The sequence below is a fragment of the Neolamprologus multifasciatus genome, chromosome 23 (assembly GCF_963576455.1).
Source record: "Neolamprologus multifasciatus chromosome 23, fNeoMul1.2, whole genome shotgun sequence".
Taxonomy (NCBI): domain Eukaryota; kingdom Metazoa; phylum Chordata; class Actinopteri; order Cichliformes; family Cichlidae; genus Neolamprologus; species Neolamprologus multifasciatus.
The window spans coordinates 15428817-15444859 of record NC_140460.1 but is presented as its reverse complement, the minus strand read 5'-3'; the positions used below and the strand labels follow the sequence as shown (position 1 = coordinate 15444859).

General features: G+C 37.5%; 2 protein-coding genes and 1 non-coding gene across 3 annotated transcripts; 1 reads left to right on the top strand and 2 right to left on the bottom strand.

The window, feature by feature from the left end:
- Nucleotides 1-1351: 1351 nt before the first annotated feature.
- On the bottom strand, nucleotides 1352-3974 carry LOC146491257 (retinol dehydrogenase 8). Its single transcript, XM_085151619.1, has 6 exons — nucleotides 3702-3974; nucleotides 2776-2937; nucleotides 2498-2677; nucleotides 2328-2421; nucleotides 1772-1955; nucleotides 1352-1687 (listed from the first exon to the last, which is right to left on the bottom strand). The coding sequence occupies exons 1-6, from the start codon at nucleotides 3796-3798 to the stop codon at nucleotides 1457-1459; spliced, it is 948 nt and encodes a 315-aa protein (XP_085007745.1). The 5' UTR covers nucleotides 3799-3974; the 3' UTR covers nucleotides 1352-1456.
- A 124-nt stretch (nucleotides 3975-4098) lies between these two features.
- scinla (scinderin like a) lies at nucleotides 4099-15803 on the bottom strand. Its single transcript, XM_085151618.1, has 17 exons — nucleotides 15671-15803; nucleotides 14653-14845; nucleotides 14398-14552; nucleotides 11909-12070; nucleotides 11634-11783; nucleotides 11440-11526; nucleotides 10236-10368; nucleotides 9207-9295; nucleotides 8887-9099; nucleotides 8677-8810; nucleotides 7808-7898; nucleotides 7055-7225; nucleotides 6784-6958; nucleotides 6589-6704; nucleotides 6370-6447; nucleotides 6215-6275; nucleotides 4099-5649 (listed from the first exon to the last, which is right to left on the bottom strand). The coding sequence occupies exons 2-17, from the start codon at nucleotides 14828-14830 to the stop codon at nucleotides 5504-5506; spliced, it is 2139 nt and encodes a 712-aa protein (XP_085007744.1). The 5' UTR covers nucleotides 14831-14845; nucleotides 15671-15803; the 3' UTR covers nucleotides 4099-5503.
- On the top strand, nucleotides 9623-9694 carry trnac-gca (transfer RNA cysteine (anticodon GCA)). The gene has a single exon. It is a non-coding gene; the product is annotated as a tRNA-Cys (tRNA).
- Nucleotides 15804-16043: the final 240 nt, after the last annotated feature.

Below are 16043 nucleotides of genomic sequence, written 5' to 3'. Positions count from 1 at the left end.
AAGCTGTTGCCAATCAGATGCTTTCCAGATGGTCTTGTTGTACCCATCTCCCAAATTTCACTTTTTTGTTTGTTTTTCATATTCACCATTCCATAATACCTGTTTCCATTGATCTTCAGTCCAGTTCAGCAATTTCTCCCTGTTTTCATAGTTCCAGTGAAACCTCTTCTAATGAAGCTTCTGTTCATGGATCAACTGATAGTCTTTGCTGGATTTTTTTGTATTAAGGACATGACTTCCAGAGACATTTCATCTGCTGTACATAGTTTTTCAGACCTTCCACTTCTTTTGTCCTCCACTTGTCCAGTTTTCTCAACAACAACAACAAAAAAAGCACACAGTGCCGCAATATGCCAGGTTTTCGCCTAATAGTTCAGTGGGATTTATATTGTTAGTGCAACAACACAAATTATGTGCTTTGGTGACAGGCTGCTAGTAACAAAGTGCCTAAAGACAGTTTAGAATGGGTTCTTTGCTAAGCTGTCTGTTATGTGTTTACACAACACTGGTTCGTGTAGTGAACCAGTATCTTTGTACAGTACTGTATGTTACCCTCGTGTGGTACACATAATTATCAAGAGCATCTCTTTTAACCCTGTTATCTCCTCCCCGGAAGGGTACGTCTGATAACCTGTCTACTAATGCTTTGTTATGTATATTTTTCAGCACAAGCACAGATCTTGCTGAAACAAATTTGAGCCACAGTAATTTATGGCCCTGTTTCTGCAATAATTGTCTATTTTATTTTTGGACTTATCAGTGTTCAGCAGCATCCAGACTGGTTTCACAGGTGTTTGAATTTCCTAATAATTGTTTACTGCCATCTAGTGTCCATCAAGAGAATACCAGCTTTTATTTTAGTATTTTCTTTTTATATTCTAACATGATCAATTTTCTAACCAAATCCTGTCAATATCCTACAAAAAATAAATTAATTAAAGTTTTCTCACATTAAAGTCCATGTGGCGCGAGGCTCAGAATTCAGCGGCTATATTCCAGATTAAACCATGAGTAATTATGTTATGTAATCCAGTAGATTAAGATAAGATAAGATAACCTTTATTAGTCACACACAAGATTATGTAAGATATACATAATCTTCGGACACTATAACAGAACCTATTAACAAAACAATGCTTTTAAAAAGACAAAAAGTTCATAAATTAGTCGTTATAACTCTGAACTACCTGATTTACTTTGATTTAATCTTGCTGTCCGTATAGCTTTGCTTGCTTCCCATATTACACAAGGCTGAAGGGCTTGTCAACTTAAGACAGTTATGCCACTTGAATGCACCAGGGTGTGGTTTAAACCTGCAAGAGCTTACTGCCACGTATGAAAAGAGACTGCATTGTCATGGCATTTCATAGCTTTATTTATTTCAGGGAGGTAACACTGCTACACAATAACAGCCAAATATGCCCATGTCACAAAAATAACAAAGATATGACATGATTCAGTTGTTCTTCTCTAACTTAAAACTCTTTCGGCTTCTCCACTGCAAAAGCTTGATGAAGTTCAGGCTGGCCGTGAAGACCTTGTCGTGTTCAAACACCATTTTGTAAAACGTTTCAATCGGGAGATCGCCATTTGGGTCAGCGTACTTGAGTGTGGTCATAGGGGTATAGAGAGTGTTTGTCTGGTGCCGGAAAGGGGGATTGTCCATGATGAGGATCTTGAGGGTGTGCTATGAAGAAAGATCATTCATAATATAGTTTATTGCTCTTGTAGTGCATTAAAGGTTAAAGGTGAAGTATTTGCCGAACGATACCTCTGCCACGTCCTCAGGAGTCTGTCCGAGGGTTTCAAAGATCTGTTTGTAGTTCTTTAAGTAGACATTTGTGAACATGTCAGCAGTCACTTTGTCTGCTTTGCTGAGATCAATCTTTAGGCCCTCGTCATAAACCTTACGCTCAAACTCGGTTATCACTGGACCTGGCTCTATCAGGCTGATGCTGAGGAAGAAACAGAAGAGAAGAACATTAAACAATCTCTTGAAATAGGAAACTGAAATTCAGTGCACAACTGTGAAAGGTAATTAAATATTACTTTCATTATACAGGAAACTTTAGAAACCACACTAATATTCAGTTACCATTTGATACTGTGTTAGAACATGCCTAAACATCACAGTGTGCTGTGGTTTACATATTTTCCTCCTAATGGTGCAGAAAGTGCTAGGTGTTGTTGTTCAATATGACTTCACAAATATACCAGATGCACGGGCTGGTTTTCAGGTAGTTACATTTTTGTTGCACTTTTTTTCTCTCACAAACATGCTAGTAAAAGATGAACAGGAATAAAACATTATAGACTTAGTATCTTACTTTAGACCAAACCTCAGGGCTTGTATCGCTAGGCTTTCACAAAAGCCTTCCAATGCAAACTTAGATGCTGCGTAGATATCGTTGAATAAAATCCCTGAAACAGGGAAAGAAGTTGTGAAGCAACTGTCTTAAAAAATGTTCTCATGATCAGCAGGTGAAGCAGCTCTTACCCTGAATCCCCATGACGCTGCTAATGACCACAATATGACCTTTTTTCCTTCTCTTCATGTCGGGCAGGATTTCCTTCATTAATCGCACAAGTCCAAAGAAGTTGGTGTCCATGACACTTTTCATCTCTTCAATAGACTGACACTCAATGGGTCCAATCAGACCCATCCCAGCATTACTTACTGTGAAATATGGTCACACAGACACATATCATTTAAATTTCCACAGACGGTCAAAAAGCTGAATTAATACTGTTTCGAATCAAATGGTAGGAGCTTACTGAGAATGTCTACCCTGCGCTCAGGCAGACTGTCCACGCAGGCTTTGATGGAAGCCTCGTCACATACGTCCAGCTGCTTGATCTCCAAGGTCCGGCCCAGGGTCCGACCTGCTGCCTCAACCAGAGGCTCAGCCTTACTCAGATTTCTCATGGTGGCATAGACTACAACAACAAAAACCCATCTGAAGCTGTTGTGTTTTTATTAAATTCAGAACTGAAATTAAAATTTTACATTACATTTGAGAAACTATCACAAAAATTATCTCCACCAGGAGCAGCAAATGTGGATTTTTCTCAGATTTCAACTTTCAGGTGTTGCCTGTTACATCAGTACGACATGGTTACTAGTTACTCAGGGTAATCAGTGGACCAGGAGGACCATTTCTTCCATAAAACATGTTTAAGATAAAAACTGTTGATGGTGAGCTGTATGGATTGTTTCTGGAACCAGAGTTTAAAAAAAAGAACTTATCAATATTTTGTTTGTAGAAGAAACCCATCACATATTGATAATGTAAAAATAATGTGATTTTTATCAAGCTAATATCCTTCTAGTGAATGGTTTCAAACTGGTATTACATTTACACAGTTAACTTTAATGAATAGTCTGCAAAGTGTTAATAGTAGAAATTATTGAACTAGACACAGCAGCCATGTAAAGTTCAAGGAAAGTTCAAGTACATGTGAGATGGTAATATTTTAAAACATCCTACACACTTCCAAAAACTTCAAAAAGAAAACACATTTTTACACCATTATGTGCTGTTTCACATAGTTCCTCTAATTTCTCTCATTTGAAGCATTTTCAATCACAATTTAAATTATATTTTTCTTTGATTCCCTTTGATCCCTCCACACCTGACACAGAGTTTTGAAATGTAGTCAACAACCCCAGCTATCTTAGAAAAGGTCTGTTAAAAAGTTACCCATGAACCTCTTCTTCTCATCTTTTGCAATATGGACAGCCAATGCGAGGCCAATCCCAGAGGAGCAGCCGGTGATGAGTACCACCTTCTGGTTCATCGTGCCTGGTTAGTGCTTTTCTTGCAGCTCCAGCAGTAGAGAATAAAACGGGAACAAAAGAGGAGAGGCAACAGACCACATGCGGGCACTTTTAAAGCCCCTTCCTTAATCAGAGGTTTACAACTCAGCAAAAAGCTGTGTGCACATGGTCTAAAGATTAGTATCATTCGTGGCATTCACATGGTGCTGTTACATGGTGAGGATTTAGGCTAATAATAAGTCCAGTTGTAATATGAAGAAAATATCAGACCTATAAGCAAAGTGCATCATCTTATTTAAATAAAATAAAATACAATCAGACAATGGTGAAATAGTTTATTTAAATTTGGAATTTCCCACAAATTGTTTTGCAACAAAGACAGCAAAAGGTACATTTTTTTGTAAAAATATGGAGAAGTTAATTTGTGGTTTTTAAAAGAATCTATTTAAAACACAGTTTTCAAAATAATTTTGAGTAAATTGTAAGACCACACTTAACCTAGACAATGTAGTGGGTTGGGTTTTTTTTTTTAAAGTAGATGTAAACTAGATAAGTAAAAAAAACATTCATTGCTGTAGCAAATAAAACTTTCTCAACATTGTATTTTTTTTTACTGTGGGCTGTGAATTATTAAATTCAGTTTTTTAAATACATACCCTACTGCTCAAAGTTTTGAGATAAAAATAATTTTTGAAAATTAAAGTCAAGTTGATGAGAAATGCTATTAATATTTAACATGAACATTGTTTTTTTTTTAATATCTATGCTGACACACACACAGGCCAGTTTTCACCAACTGCCATTCATCTGTTGTAATAGCACACTAAGACACCGAAAGCAAGTCTATCCCATTAAATCCATTAATCATTCAATTACAATCATCTCAGCACATCTAAAGTTTGTGAAGCTGAGTCAGTGAGTTTGGTTATAGTCTCAAGAAAAGAAAACCAAAAAATAACGTGTACTGCTTTTACAAAACAGGAATAAGTGGCTCTGACTGGAAACTAGAGAGCACAACTGAGTAGGACAGCTAAATCAGAAACCTTTTGGTTCCAAAACAGACACCTCACAGGTCCTTAAATGACAGATTCATTAAATGATATCTCCAAGAGCCAAATTTTGTTGGTTTGTCATGAGGATACCTAAAGCTGCTGTATGAAAATTTCAGTTATCTGGTCATTTTCACCTATAGCCTCAAACAGCCTTCATTTATTAGAAAAACTTTAAGATGATACATTTGCTTTGGGTTACACATGTTGCTGGAACACAGCACTGACAGCTGCTGAAAAGAGCCTGGATGCACTTATGTAGATATTGCCTTAAAAATCAGTAATTAATCATTAGTTCTCTTCTATAACATTTATGAACATTTTAATGTTATTTTGTGTAAAAGCCAATGTACTTTTCTTTTCTTAAACAGTAGCTTGACTATATATATATATATATATATATATATATATATATATATATATATATATATATATATATATATATATATAAATTTTTTTATTTTTTTTTACTCTGAAAAAATGGGTTGGAAATCGGATGGGTTACGTTTTAACCTGCACCACAGGTTCAAGCACATATTTGCATCTGCACTTCACCTGCGGAGAAGTTCCATCTTAGGTGCCAATTTATGCTTTAAGGTCAACAAAAAATGGCAAACATCAAAACTATCCAAATTTTTCAGAGATGCTTAAAATATGCATTTATTCCAATTTAATTCTACTGGGCATAAAGATTTTGGGACCACATCTTTGGGTCCCAAGCTTGGAACCATCCGGTGAAGGACGGGATCTCTTCCCCCTGCTTAAGGATGGTGATGGGGGTACCACGGCGGCCAGAGGGGTCTGAATCCACATATTGTTTGGCTGAAAGGAAAGCAGGATGTGTTTGTGAACTGAGGTCTCTTCTGTACAGTAGGCTTAAAGGGCCATTCACTACAGCCAAATTTAAATTGGAGCTAAAATTATAAGAAGAGTGGTAAATTTAGAAATGAATGTAAAATAATATTATTTAATATTCTTTAAAATTATTCAGTCATAAATTTGCAAGATTAAAATCTTAAATGTCCAGTAAAAACATTTTATTCTCTAGGAGTAAATCAACAAATTTACAAACAACATAATATGAGAAAAAAAACAGTCTTAAATTTCTGAGATTATAGTCAAATTTTTGAGAAAATTAATTTGTAAATTAATAATCTCAAATATTAATCTCAAGAAATTGTTTTTAGGTAAATTTGGTCATTTCCTTACTCATAAATTTACAATAGTTATCTCAAATAAAATGTATTTGCTATCAGAATTAATATCTATAATTCATGCCTTATTTTCTGGGAAAATGATTCCCTCTATATATGTTTTTATTCTCCCTGAATTGACCCTGTTGCTGTATTTCTGTAATTCCTTCTCATGTCTAATCGTTTTCTCTTACCCATCTTAGGTGATTCAAGTTTCTCCGTTTCATTTGCTTCGTTTCCAATCCAAACAAAGATCTGATGGGAACAGTAATCAAAGAGCTCAAGGATCAAAAGGAGGAAAACATCAACTAGCTACAACTCGAGTCTTTCATCAAAAGTGCTTTTATACCTGATCCCATGTGTCCAGAATCATGACATCATCAGTTGCCAGATCAATCTGTGAGAAGTCCCCGGGAACCTCCTCAACCTGAAAATTGATCAGCACACAATTACAAAGTGGCCATTTAAAAATTGTTAAACTAGTTGGTAAGAAAACAATATAACTGTTTATATAAATATAACTACTTACATTTAAAAAAATCTGATTGATGAACACTTGAATACTCACTGTTAGCCTGCCAGTTTTGTTTGAACATCCAAACAGTCGTGGTTGTCGGACCACTCCCTGAAGGGCCTTGGACGTCTGGTATTCTTTCTTACCACCTAGAGCAGCCCAGAAAACAGCTGGAAACAAGGAGAAAAGGACAGTTTTCTACTGGGGACATCTCACAAATACTACTTTGTTGAAATCAAAGGTCTTTACCTGGCTCCTGTGTCTCCTCCACCCCAGTAGCAGCTCCTCCAAGGAGGCTGGCAACATAGTTAGCTGCAGCCATCTCATCCGAACTTGCACCCTTTCCCTTCCACAGGAAAAGGCAATCAGGAGTCTTCAGCACAAACACATCATTGGTGTTCAGAGAGGATGCAGTGGGCTCCACCTGTGTGGGTGTGACAGAAAGATAGGGAGGAGTGGTGGCATCTGTGCATTATAAAGAACCAGTTTATTAACATTCAGTGTAATAAATTAGGCTGACCTCAACAGCTCGTGTGGTATTGTTGCCGCTCTTGCGGATATGAAAGAGCCGTGTGCTGCTTGGCTTAGTCTCGCCACACTTGCGGGATGTCCCACCCTGATGGATGACCATGGGCTTGTCCTTAAACAAGCTCACAAGATGGGGGGGTTCTTTACCTTGAGTGACCCGAACCTGCGGAGATACAGCTACACAGTCATTAAAATTGATGAGGAGACTGATCCCAGACTTATCTCTAAATACAGCTGGGAGCTGGTTAATAGGAGCTCAGGGTAAAGACTGAAAACAGGGGACAGCAGTTCCTCTGTATGAAGGTTAAAAACACTCACCTACCTCTTCTTCTCCAGTTTGTATACTAAGCTAACAGCTGCAAGATGCCAAGGAGGTCATGTTTTTGGTAGTGTCTGCATGCATGTCATCTTGTCAGTTTGTAAACACAATAGCTCAAACATTTTTGAATGAATTCTGATAACATTTTGTAGGTGTGTTGAGTGGGGTCATGTTAACACTCCATTAAAATCTGGTTTAAATCCACCAAAGTCTTCAAGGTCAACTTAATGATTTGTTGGTTGAAAATGGAAAAAAAAAAAGCCTGTTAATGTGAATGATTTTGCAAGTGTGTTGTGTATTTTATTGCTTCTTGTTCATAATATAAAAGATGGACCTGAGAGTTGCATCATTGCTTTCACTAACTGTTGCCAGGTACTTTTATTTCTTAACATTTTAACTCTTACTTGAAATCTGGAAAAATCTTACCTGTGTTGCTACTCCATCCATGGAATCATCCAGCTTGACGGTGAGGAAGGCCGAAGCAGTCAGTTCATCCTGAGTGCATTTCTGCCCTTGCCTACAGCAAGCAAAATTAAGCACAATTAAATATGATATTCACAATTAAGGCATAAAAGACTCTTGATTCTCTCAGCACCTTCACACATCTTACAAAAACACTAAATACATAAACTGACTACCCACAATTATATTTTATTATTTTACCACAAGTTTAAGAAATCATCATTTTTTATCACAATGTCATGAAATTTCAGCAGTACTATAACTGGTAACTGTTTTCATTCTGTGGCATCATCATATCAGACAGACAGAATGGATGTGATGAAGTTTGTTACATATGCATTCCACTCTCAGATTATACTAATATTGGCACTCATTTAATTCTAGAAACATTAAAACTGCTTTAGGCTGATTCAGAAGGGGTCGCCATAGCAACCTCAAAGGGGATTGTGTCTCCTCCCAGGATTTTAGAATCATTAATGGGTCAATGTGTATAAACCCTGCCTAACATGCCTGCAACTCGAACAATCCCACCAGCTTTGATCACTTTCATTTATTGGTTCATCTACGAATTCTGCATCATATTAAAGAGTGCTTGAAGATAAAGCAAAATTTCTCTATATCAAACCCAAACCCTTCATGAATAAAAATCTTGTTACAAAGACCAGTATGCTCTACAACTCAGTGGCCTTACTTCTGTGTGTGTTGTGTCACAAGTTCATATCATGCTTACATTTTTCATTCACCTAAAAAGAGAAAGTGAGTACCAAGCCAGGAATCTTTGCCTTGTACCCCTTAAAAGACCAATTCTGCCACATTGAGCATGTTTTACGCACCAGGTGTAAATGATGTGCTTCTCTCTGCCTCCACTGTTGTAAGAGTACAGCACCAAGTAACAGTCACCTCCAAAGAACTGTCCATAGGTGGATTTGTCCACTGCTACCTTATCGCCTCCTTCCACACGCCAAATCTGCATACATCCACCAATGTTGCATTTACTTTTAATTTTTAAGGAAAATAAAACACTGTCAAGCTGGTTACTGTACCTGAACTTTCCCAGAGCCATCATCAACCACGCCATACTGGGCAGCCATGGCGGGGTTGTTGTGGAGATTGGATGGGTCGAAGGGAATCTGCTCCACCTTGGCAATACGACCTACTGTGTGGGTCTGCCCTGGGCCTGTGATATTCCCTTCAAACCATTTGAAGAAGAACTGCTTAAACATGGTGGGCTCACTCCCTGCTGGCACTATCAGGACCTGCACACGATATAATAAAAAACGAAAAACACGTTAAGTCATAAACACAATGAGATAGCAGAAGGATGAAGTTCTGGCAGCAGATGATCACTACATGCTAACATTACCTGAGTTTTACTGGAGTAATTTTTGTCTGTGATAAACTTGTCAGCAGCAGCCTTCGCTGCTTTGCGCTCCTCTTTGCTTGCTTTCTGTCCTGCAGATTAAAGTTAAACTGGTCAAATCAAAGTCAATGACTCATGTATGTTTAACAGTAGAAACCATCAAATGGTTCATTATGATTCTTTTAAAAATTGTGTTAAAATAAATCCACATCATTACATATTTTATGATTTTTTTTCCTAAAAAGGGCTTGTTTATCAAACAGGAAATTTGGGGGTCTGTGGGAAAAAGATTTATGGCCACATGTACCTAGAACCAATGAGGACATCATTTTGACCTTACAGAAATGAATGTAATACAACAAAGGGTTCACACTGGGTTGCCTACACACATTTTCATATGAAAGCTGCTCGATGACAGAGGGGGTATAGCTCAGTGGTAGAGCGTTTGACTGCAGATCAACAGGTCCCCAGTTCAAATCTGGGTGCTCCCTGTTCATTTAAAAGTCATTATTGCAATATGATAACTTGGAGTGTTATACGTTTATAGTAATTAATATATTTAAAATTTATGTTTTTTGTAGACAGCTATGAGGTCAGTTATAAAATATCACCAATGAGTTGTTTGATCTGTTTCACAGTGAGCTCAAATTCAGTTTTAGCGTTCCTAATAACAATCTTATTCTATAATTATTTGTTGCACCTTTTTGTTTATTAGTTTATTCTAATACACATTTTATCTGTACAATCCATACTGATCCGCATGTTAAAATTAATATTAATTATATTTCTTATTTGATGGCAACTAATCTTCAAAAAATGGGAAATTTTTCTTTCCCAATATTGCTGTTGCAGGATGGGGTCAAACTGACACCCACTGACAGTACTTGGGGTTTAAAATTCTTCTGGGTTCTAGCGTTAAGCAAAGAGTTTAACGCTAAAGAGAGTTAGTAACAACTTACTCCAATGAGCAGAGACTTGATTAATATAGTAGACAAGAAGTTGTAGAAATAAACAGATGTAAAAGCTTAATACCTTTCCAGACAAATATATTATTATTCAATCCATTGTCCAAGATGTAGCAATCATTCTGGTTGAGCATATCTTGTTTGAATGGGTTTTTATCAGCCACCAAAGATGTCTTCATGGCACCAGCAGCATCAGAAATCTAGACAGCAGAGAGATCAGAGCATCTGTATTTGTCATCTGAATGTCTTATTTACAAGGATCATGTCAAGGGACCATACACTACAGTTGAAAGTCTGACAGAGTCTTAAATAATCTCTCATATTTTCATCTAAACCTTGAAATGATCCCATAGTGTTAAATTACAGAAACCTATACACAATCCACACAGGAAGGAATGAAGAAAATCAAACATTTAAGTTTTTCCTCTATTGTTAGCTAGATCAGATTCATCAGAAGCACATGGTATAGTGGCATTAACTATGCTTGACTGCCTTGTGTACAAAGCAATGCACAACGCAGGTAGGATTTCCACTGAAGCAGCATTCAGATAAAACTGTATTACAAAGAACAGTTGAAACGTTTTAATTGATTCATTAGAGGTGTGTTGAGGGAAATCACCTTGCAGCCCCTGCACCTCTTTTCATCACAGTGAAATCAAAGTTAGCATCAACTCAGCACTTGAATGAAGGCTTCAGTTTTAATGGGCTTTTCCATGACAATATGAAGAATCTGTGGAAATTGTTACATCAACCACAATCGCGCAGACTACAGGTAAGAGAGAATGCAATCAGCAAAAGTCTTGCCAGCAGAAGGCTGTGCAGGGGAGATCTCAGTGCATGGATGGATAGCATCAGGGGTAATAAGAAACCCACCATCATTTATTAACCTATACTGTGCTAAACACTTAAGATGGGTTGAGACCTTTAAGAGCATTTCTTCCTCAATCACCTGATCTCAACTCCACTGAATGTATTTTGGGCACATGAAGACTGAGAAACCCCCGAGGCTCTTTAAAACACAATGGCAGGATAACATGGATAATCAGATCTTGCAAAGATTTATAGAGTCCATGGAGCTTGAGGGCTGCAAAACTGGAGCAAATCAAATTCGTGGACATTTTTTTAGAAATAGAACTTCTGATTTAAGCTGTTCAGCCAACATGAAATTTTGCAATAGAAATGCCTTTTACTAGACTAAAAATTAATACAAGTAGAAGTTTTTTCACTGCTGCTCCTTGACTTTTTGGGCTTCTCTGTATGTGTGTATTTACCAGATAAAGTGACGCCTTGTTCCTGTTTGTCTTTTCAACATCTGTATCACTGCCTCCTGGTGGGAGATCAGGCATGGGTCCAAGTACCTATAATGAATACAACATTGTACTTAACAAAGCCACCAAATGAGACAAATAACTTATTTGTTACAGTCACAATGATTCTAAACAAGGAGGAAGTCACTAAAACTTACCTTTGTCACAGCTTCTGGCTCTTTACCTTCATCAATTGTATGGACTTCACCGCGGCCATTTCGCTCATTATCACGAATATCTCGGGCCATCTGAGTGGTTTTGAGCTTCTCAAAGTGATTTGCTTCACTGCCAAACCAGCAGTAAATGTTCTATTAATTCACAGAGAAGATGCAAAGAAAAGAAGAAGTAAATAAGGTTGAGATGACAAAACGCAACATCTAAACTCTGTACTATCTCTGTAAAACATTTAAATTACACATAAATTGTAGATCACCTTTCCCAGATCAATGATGAAGGAGTCTCCTTTGTTGAAGCTTTTCCAGGACAGATCCTCCTCAGTTGCTCTGACTGGTCGACGACCTTTCAAGTGCAGCAGGCGTTTGACATCTACATCATTGGTTGCCACATGTTTAAAGCCTGAGGCAACTCCACCTTTCTGTGTTAAAAAAACCTGAGTTATGCTCTGTGTAAGTGATCTAAGCGCATAAGTTATGTTTTTGGTAGCGTACCGTATAAAGTACCATATAAAGATTTAAAATATTGTGTCACATCTAACCCTTTACCTCTCCTGCAAGGCCAATAGATTGATAGGAGGCCAAAGTGATACTGATACTAAATACAGCTTTTTAAATCTATTTCTTACTGACATTTTTCCCCCTCCTGGACCTCTGACCTGTTCTTCAAGGTCAAACTTTAATAAAAATGTATTTTATCTTTAAAACAGTACTTAAAAATCTACTATATTTGTACTGGCAAAAATAAATGACACTGGTATACTGGGATCTAAATATCACATTATAGTTTCCATCCAAGTAGCATGTCTTCTTTGACCTGTGTCCTCACTTTTAAGTTTTAGATCTGCCTTTCTTTCAAGTTGACTGAAAAACATGTTATATCTTTAAAGAAAGTACTGTCAGTAGATAGAAGATGACCTGCCTAGTTAGTTAGAAATAGACTGCAGTATAATATAATATAATAAGCTAAAGTTATTCATGTCCACTTATTTACAAATCAATAGCTTTTATCCATTACCCACTCCTGTATAATCTTTTAGTAATCAAGGTACCCTTAACTGATATACAAAATACAGCACAGTGAGCTGCTTATAGAGGAGGTCTGCGCTTTTGGAGTGCTTTTTATATGAACGTTTTAGAAAGCTGACACCGTTGTTATGTCTGTAGTTGCTCTAGTTGCAAGAATTCACTTCTTTAAAGTCAACATAATCTCTAAAGATCACGCCTACTCGTTTGTTTACACTGTGCACAAAATGTCAGCAAATCCTACCGCTGACTGGAAAAATACATAAATAAAAGGCTAGAGCAGGTATGGCGAACCTGACAGACAACTAGCTGTGTTTCTAGGAAGTCAGTTCCTAGAAACAGTCCAGCACATAAATACACAGTATACTAAACATAAAAAAGTTTGTAGTCTTTGATTCTGAAAAGTGAAGCAAATGCAGGTGCTTTGAATTGTCATGATGATTGAAAACACAGATTTTCGTGCCATTTTCATTCCAATAAGCACTGTTTTTATTCATATCTCAATAGTTTAAGTAGCACAATAGTTGGACCTTTTTTCGCTCTCTGTTTTTATTTTATATACTAGTCCTTTAGTTCTTAACACAGTTTCATAACCCAGTGCTAAGAGGCAGAAAAACTAGTTCATAACCAGGATTTCCCCTCATAAAATGAACAGGTGGTGCAATGTAGGGAATCTTCTTTATTGAATTCCACCACCCATTTAGTTCTGGTCCTCTAGTTATCATACTTATACAGGATAATCATCAATATGCAATAAAGTAATAATTTCTTAAAAATAGTTCTAAACCCAGTATTACTTCTTGTGACAGCTTTGGCTATGGTAGATAGGGGTTTAGCTGCTTAAACATGTGGCTGACAAATATGCACGAATGATATGAAGCAATCATGATAACATCTCAAACAGATGTTTTCAGGTCGTAGCAATTACTAAGGTAGTTCTAATGCTGGAGATTGATCAGTGAGTCTAAGGACCCTGTTAAAATTGTGAACACATAAAAAAGAAGTAAATACAGAATTAAAAGATGGTGCCTTAATTATTTAAATGGTTTATGCTCATATATTACATCTTCAAGGAAATCCAGGTGTTCACCAAACTTCTCAAACCTGAGGCTTATAGAATGTGTTCTTTAGAATAGACAGCATGACACCATAATATTCAACATAATATTCAAGGTCTCTCTGACTATCTAAATGTTTTTAGACTCAAATTCCCATAATATAAAGAAAGATTTCAGACTCTTGTATGTCGCCATGTTTTGGCTCTCCTTTTTCAGGAATTGCGAAAGGGAAAAATTCTTTTGGGCCAGTGTGTATCACATGATAAACAGAGAAGGTGTTATAACATGCCTCGAATCCTGCACACAGACTATACTCCTCTGCTTGTCCTGTAAAGACCTGCTTATGTCTAACGGGGGAGGGGGGGACCCAGTTTAAAGGACAAATTCGAGGAAGAATGATCATTCCTTTTCCTATGACAAACAAGAGCAAGGTCCCAGTCAGACTAGTCTCTCATTTTGGAGTCGCGTGGGTGGTGAATTATGACTTTTTAGAACTGTTTCCTTGCCTGAAGCTGTAACAGTATATTTACAGAGTTGACAGACATGCAATAAACTGTCACAAAGTCACAGTCATGGTTTGGTAGCTTAGACTCACAACTTTTACCTTTCTGAGGCAAACAAATTCAAATGACTTATACCACCATAAGCACGCATGCAAATTTCACCTTGTATTTGATGCCAGACTTGAAGTAGCCCAGGAAGGTGGTTGACTCTTGGTTTTGAAATTCATTGTACTGGATTGGAGCTCCTTGCAGGTGGTCATCCAGCTGAGTTATGAAAATGGCAGCTGCCCCACTCTCATCCTGGGAAGCTTCATCGCCTAAGATAAAAAGGATGGTAAATAAACAGTGTGGAAAATAAAACAGAACATTGACAGGGAGGGAATTTAGCTATTAGGTTGTCAGCAGAGAATTGAATACCAATCCATGAATGAACATTGTATGACGGAGCCTTGGTGGTGTAAAGCAAGATGTAAGCATCTCCGGTGAAGAAGTCTCCATAGAGTGCAGGGGGCACAGGTTTCAGATCCATGTTCTCCACCCGCCACACCTGCAGGCCAGGCTTCTTCCCTGCAGTCTCAAACTCTTTGTGTGCCATCGTGATGATGAGGACCTGAAAGGTGATTGGTCTTCATTAAAATCTTCAGGTCACAGCAAGGCCAACAGCTACCATTATATGACTTTTGGTTGGCAAAAAAAAGCAATTTTCACATCATTCTCTGACAATTTAGAGACTCAGCAATGAAAATAATCGATTGTTGGAGCCCCAGTTTTATATATAAATAGAAAGCTGCTGATCCCCACTTTCTTTTAAAGCCATCTGTAGTTCACATCACAACATTTTATATTACTATTTCAGTTACTTTTGATTGAATCCATGTTTATTAAGAATGTAGTTTTTCAAGAACTTTTCTGCAGTATCTGTTACTTAACATGTAACGCAGGTGCTTGCGCTGCTTAATTAAGCTGCGGTCGGTACGTTTGTCACAGGGTGTGTCTGCTCTCAGTGGCAAACTATAAATATGTTGTGGAGGAACGAAGAGCCGCTCCCAACAAGCAACCACAAAAGCAGGCATTTGTAGGTTATCTTCTGCCTGTATAATACGGTACTACTACCTTGTGCAGTTTTCTACCCAACCACGTAAAATATGGACACGTGGAAAAATGCAATAAACAACAGTTTATCGACGAAAATCATATTAAAAGCTTAACCAGTAAGAAGATAAGCACGTTTATTCACGCATTCTCTCTTTATCCTCAACGTAACTAGTTACAGACACTTTTTAGTTTGACTTCCTTAATGCAAAATGAGGAAGAGCTTTTCTAGAATAACATACTTCAGCATTGTAAGCATCGCTTTATAAATGCTGTGTGAAAGGCTAACTGCGAGCGAGTTATTAGCATTCGTTCTGCAGCACATAAGAAAACTTTATATCACCTGGTATAGACCGTAGACAGATGTTGGGTGTTAAGAAGATGCGCTGCTGCTCTTCCAGTTCTCCGCCCTGGTTTCCTGAGTTGTCCTCTGCTATATAGGCTGGACAAACATCCGCGTTGAGAGAGGCGTGTCAGTTCGCCCATCCCACAACAGCGGGTGATGGAAAACAACGCCCTTGAGTTGGTTTACTTGTTTGGAATGCTTTGTTTTTTCGTCTTGAAAGCCCAGTATGCAGGTCAGTTCCTTATTCCCCCTTCCCTATTTCGATTAAATTGGAGCGGTGGATTTCTACCAAATTCTGCCAAATTTCATTTTTTGTGTTATTATCTATGTATTATGTATGTATCTTACAGCTTTAGATGCTGAATACTAT

Bases quoted from the DNA above. Each gene is read 5' to 3' on its own strand.
- LOC146491257 (XM_085151619.1), bottom strand. From the start codon at position 3,798: ATGAACCAGAAGGTGGTACTCATCACCGGCTGCTCCTCTGGGATTGGC. The intron at 2,938-3,701 runs GTAACTTTTTAA...TTGTTGTTGTAG, and splicing joins TGAGAAGAAGAGGTTCATGG to TCTATGCCACCATGAGAAAT. The intron at 2,422-2,497 runs GTAAGAGCTGCT...TCCCTGTTTCAG, and splicing joins CAGCGTCATGGGGATTCAGG to GGATTTTATTCAACGATATC.
- scinla (XM_085151618.1), bottom strand. From the start codon at position 14,830: ATGGCACACAAAGAGTTTGAGACTGCAGGGAAGAAGCCTGGCCTGCAG. The intron at 14,553-14,652 runs GTATTCAATTCT...TTTTTATCTTAG, and splicing joins CAATGTTCATTCATGGATTG to GCGATGAAGCTTCCCAGGAT. The intron at 6,448-6,588 runs GTGAGTATTCAA...ATCAATTTTCAG, and splicing joins ACAAAACTGGCAGGCTAACA to GTTGAGGAGGTTCCCGGGGA.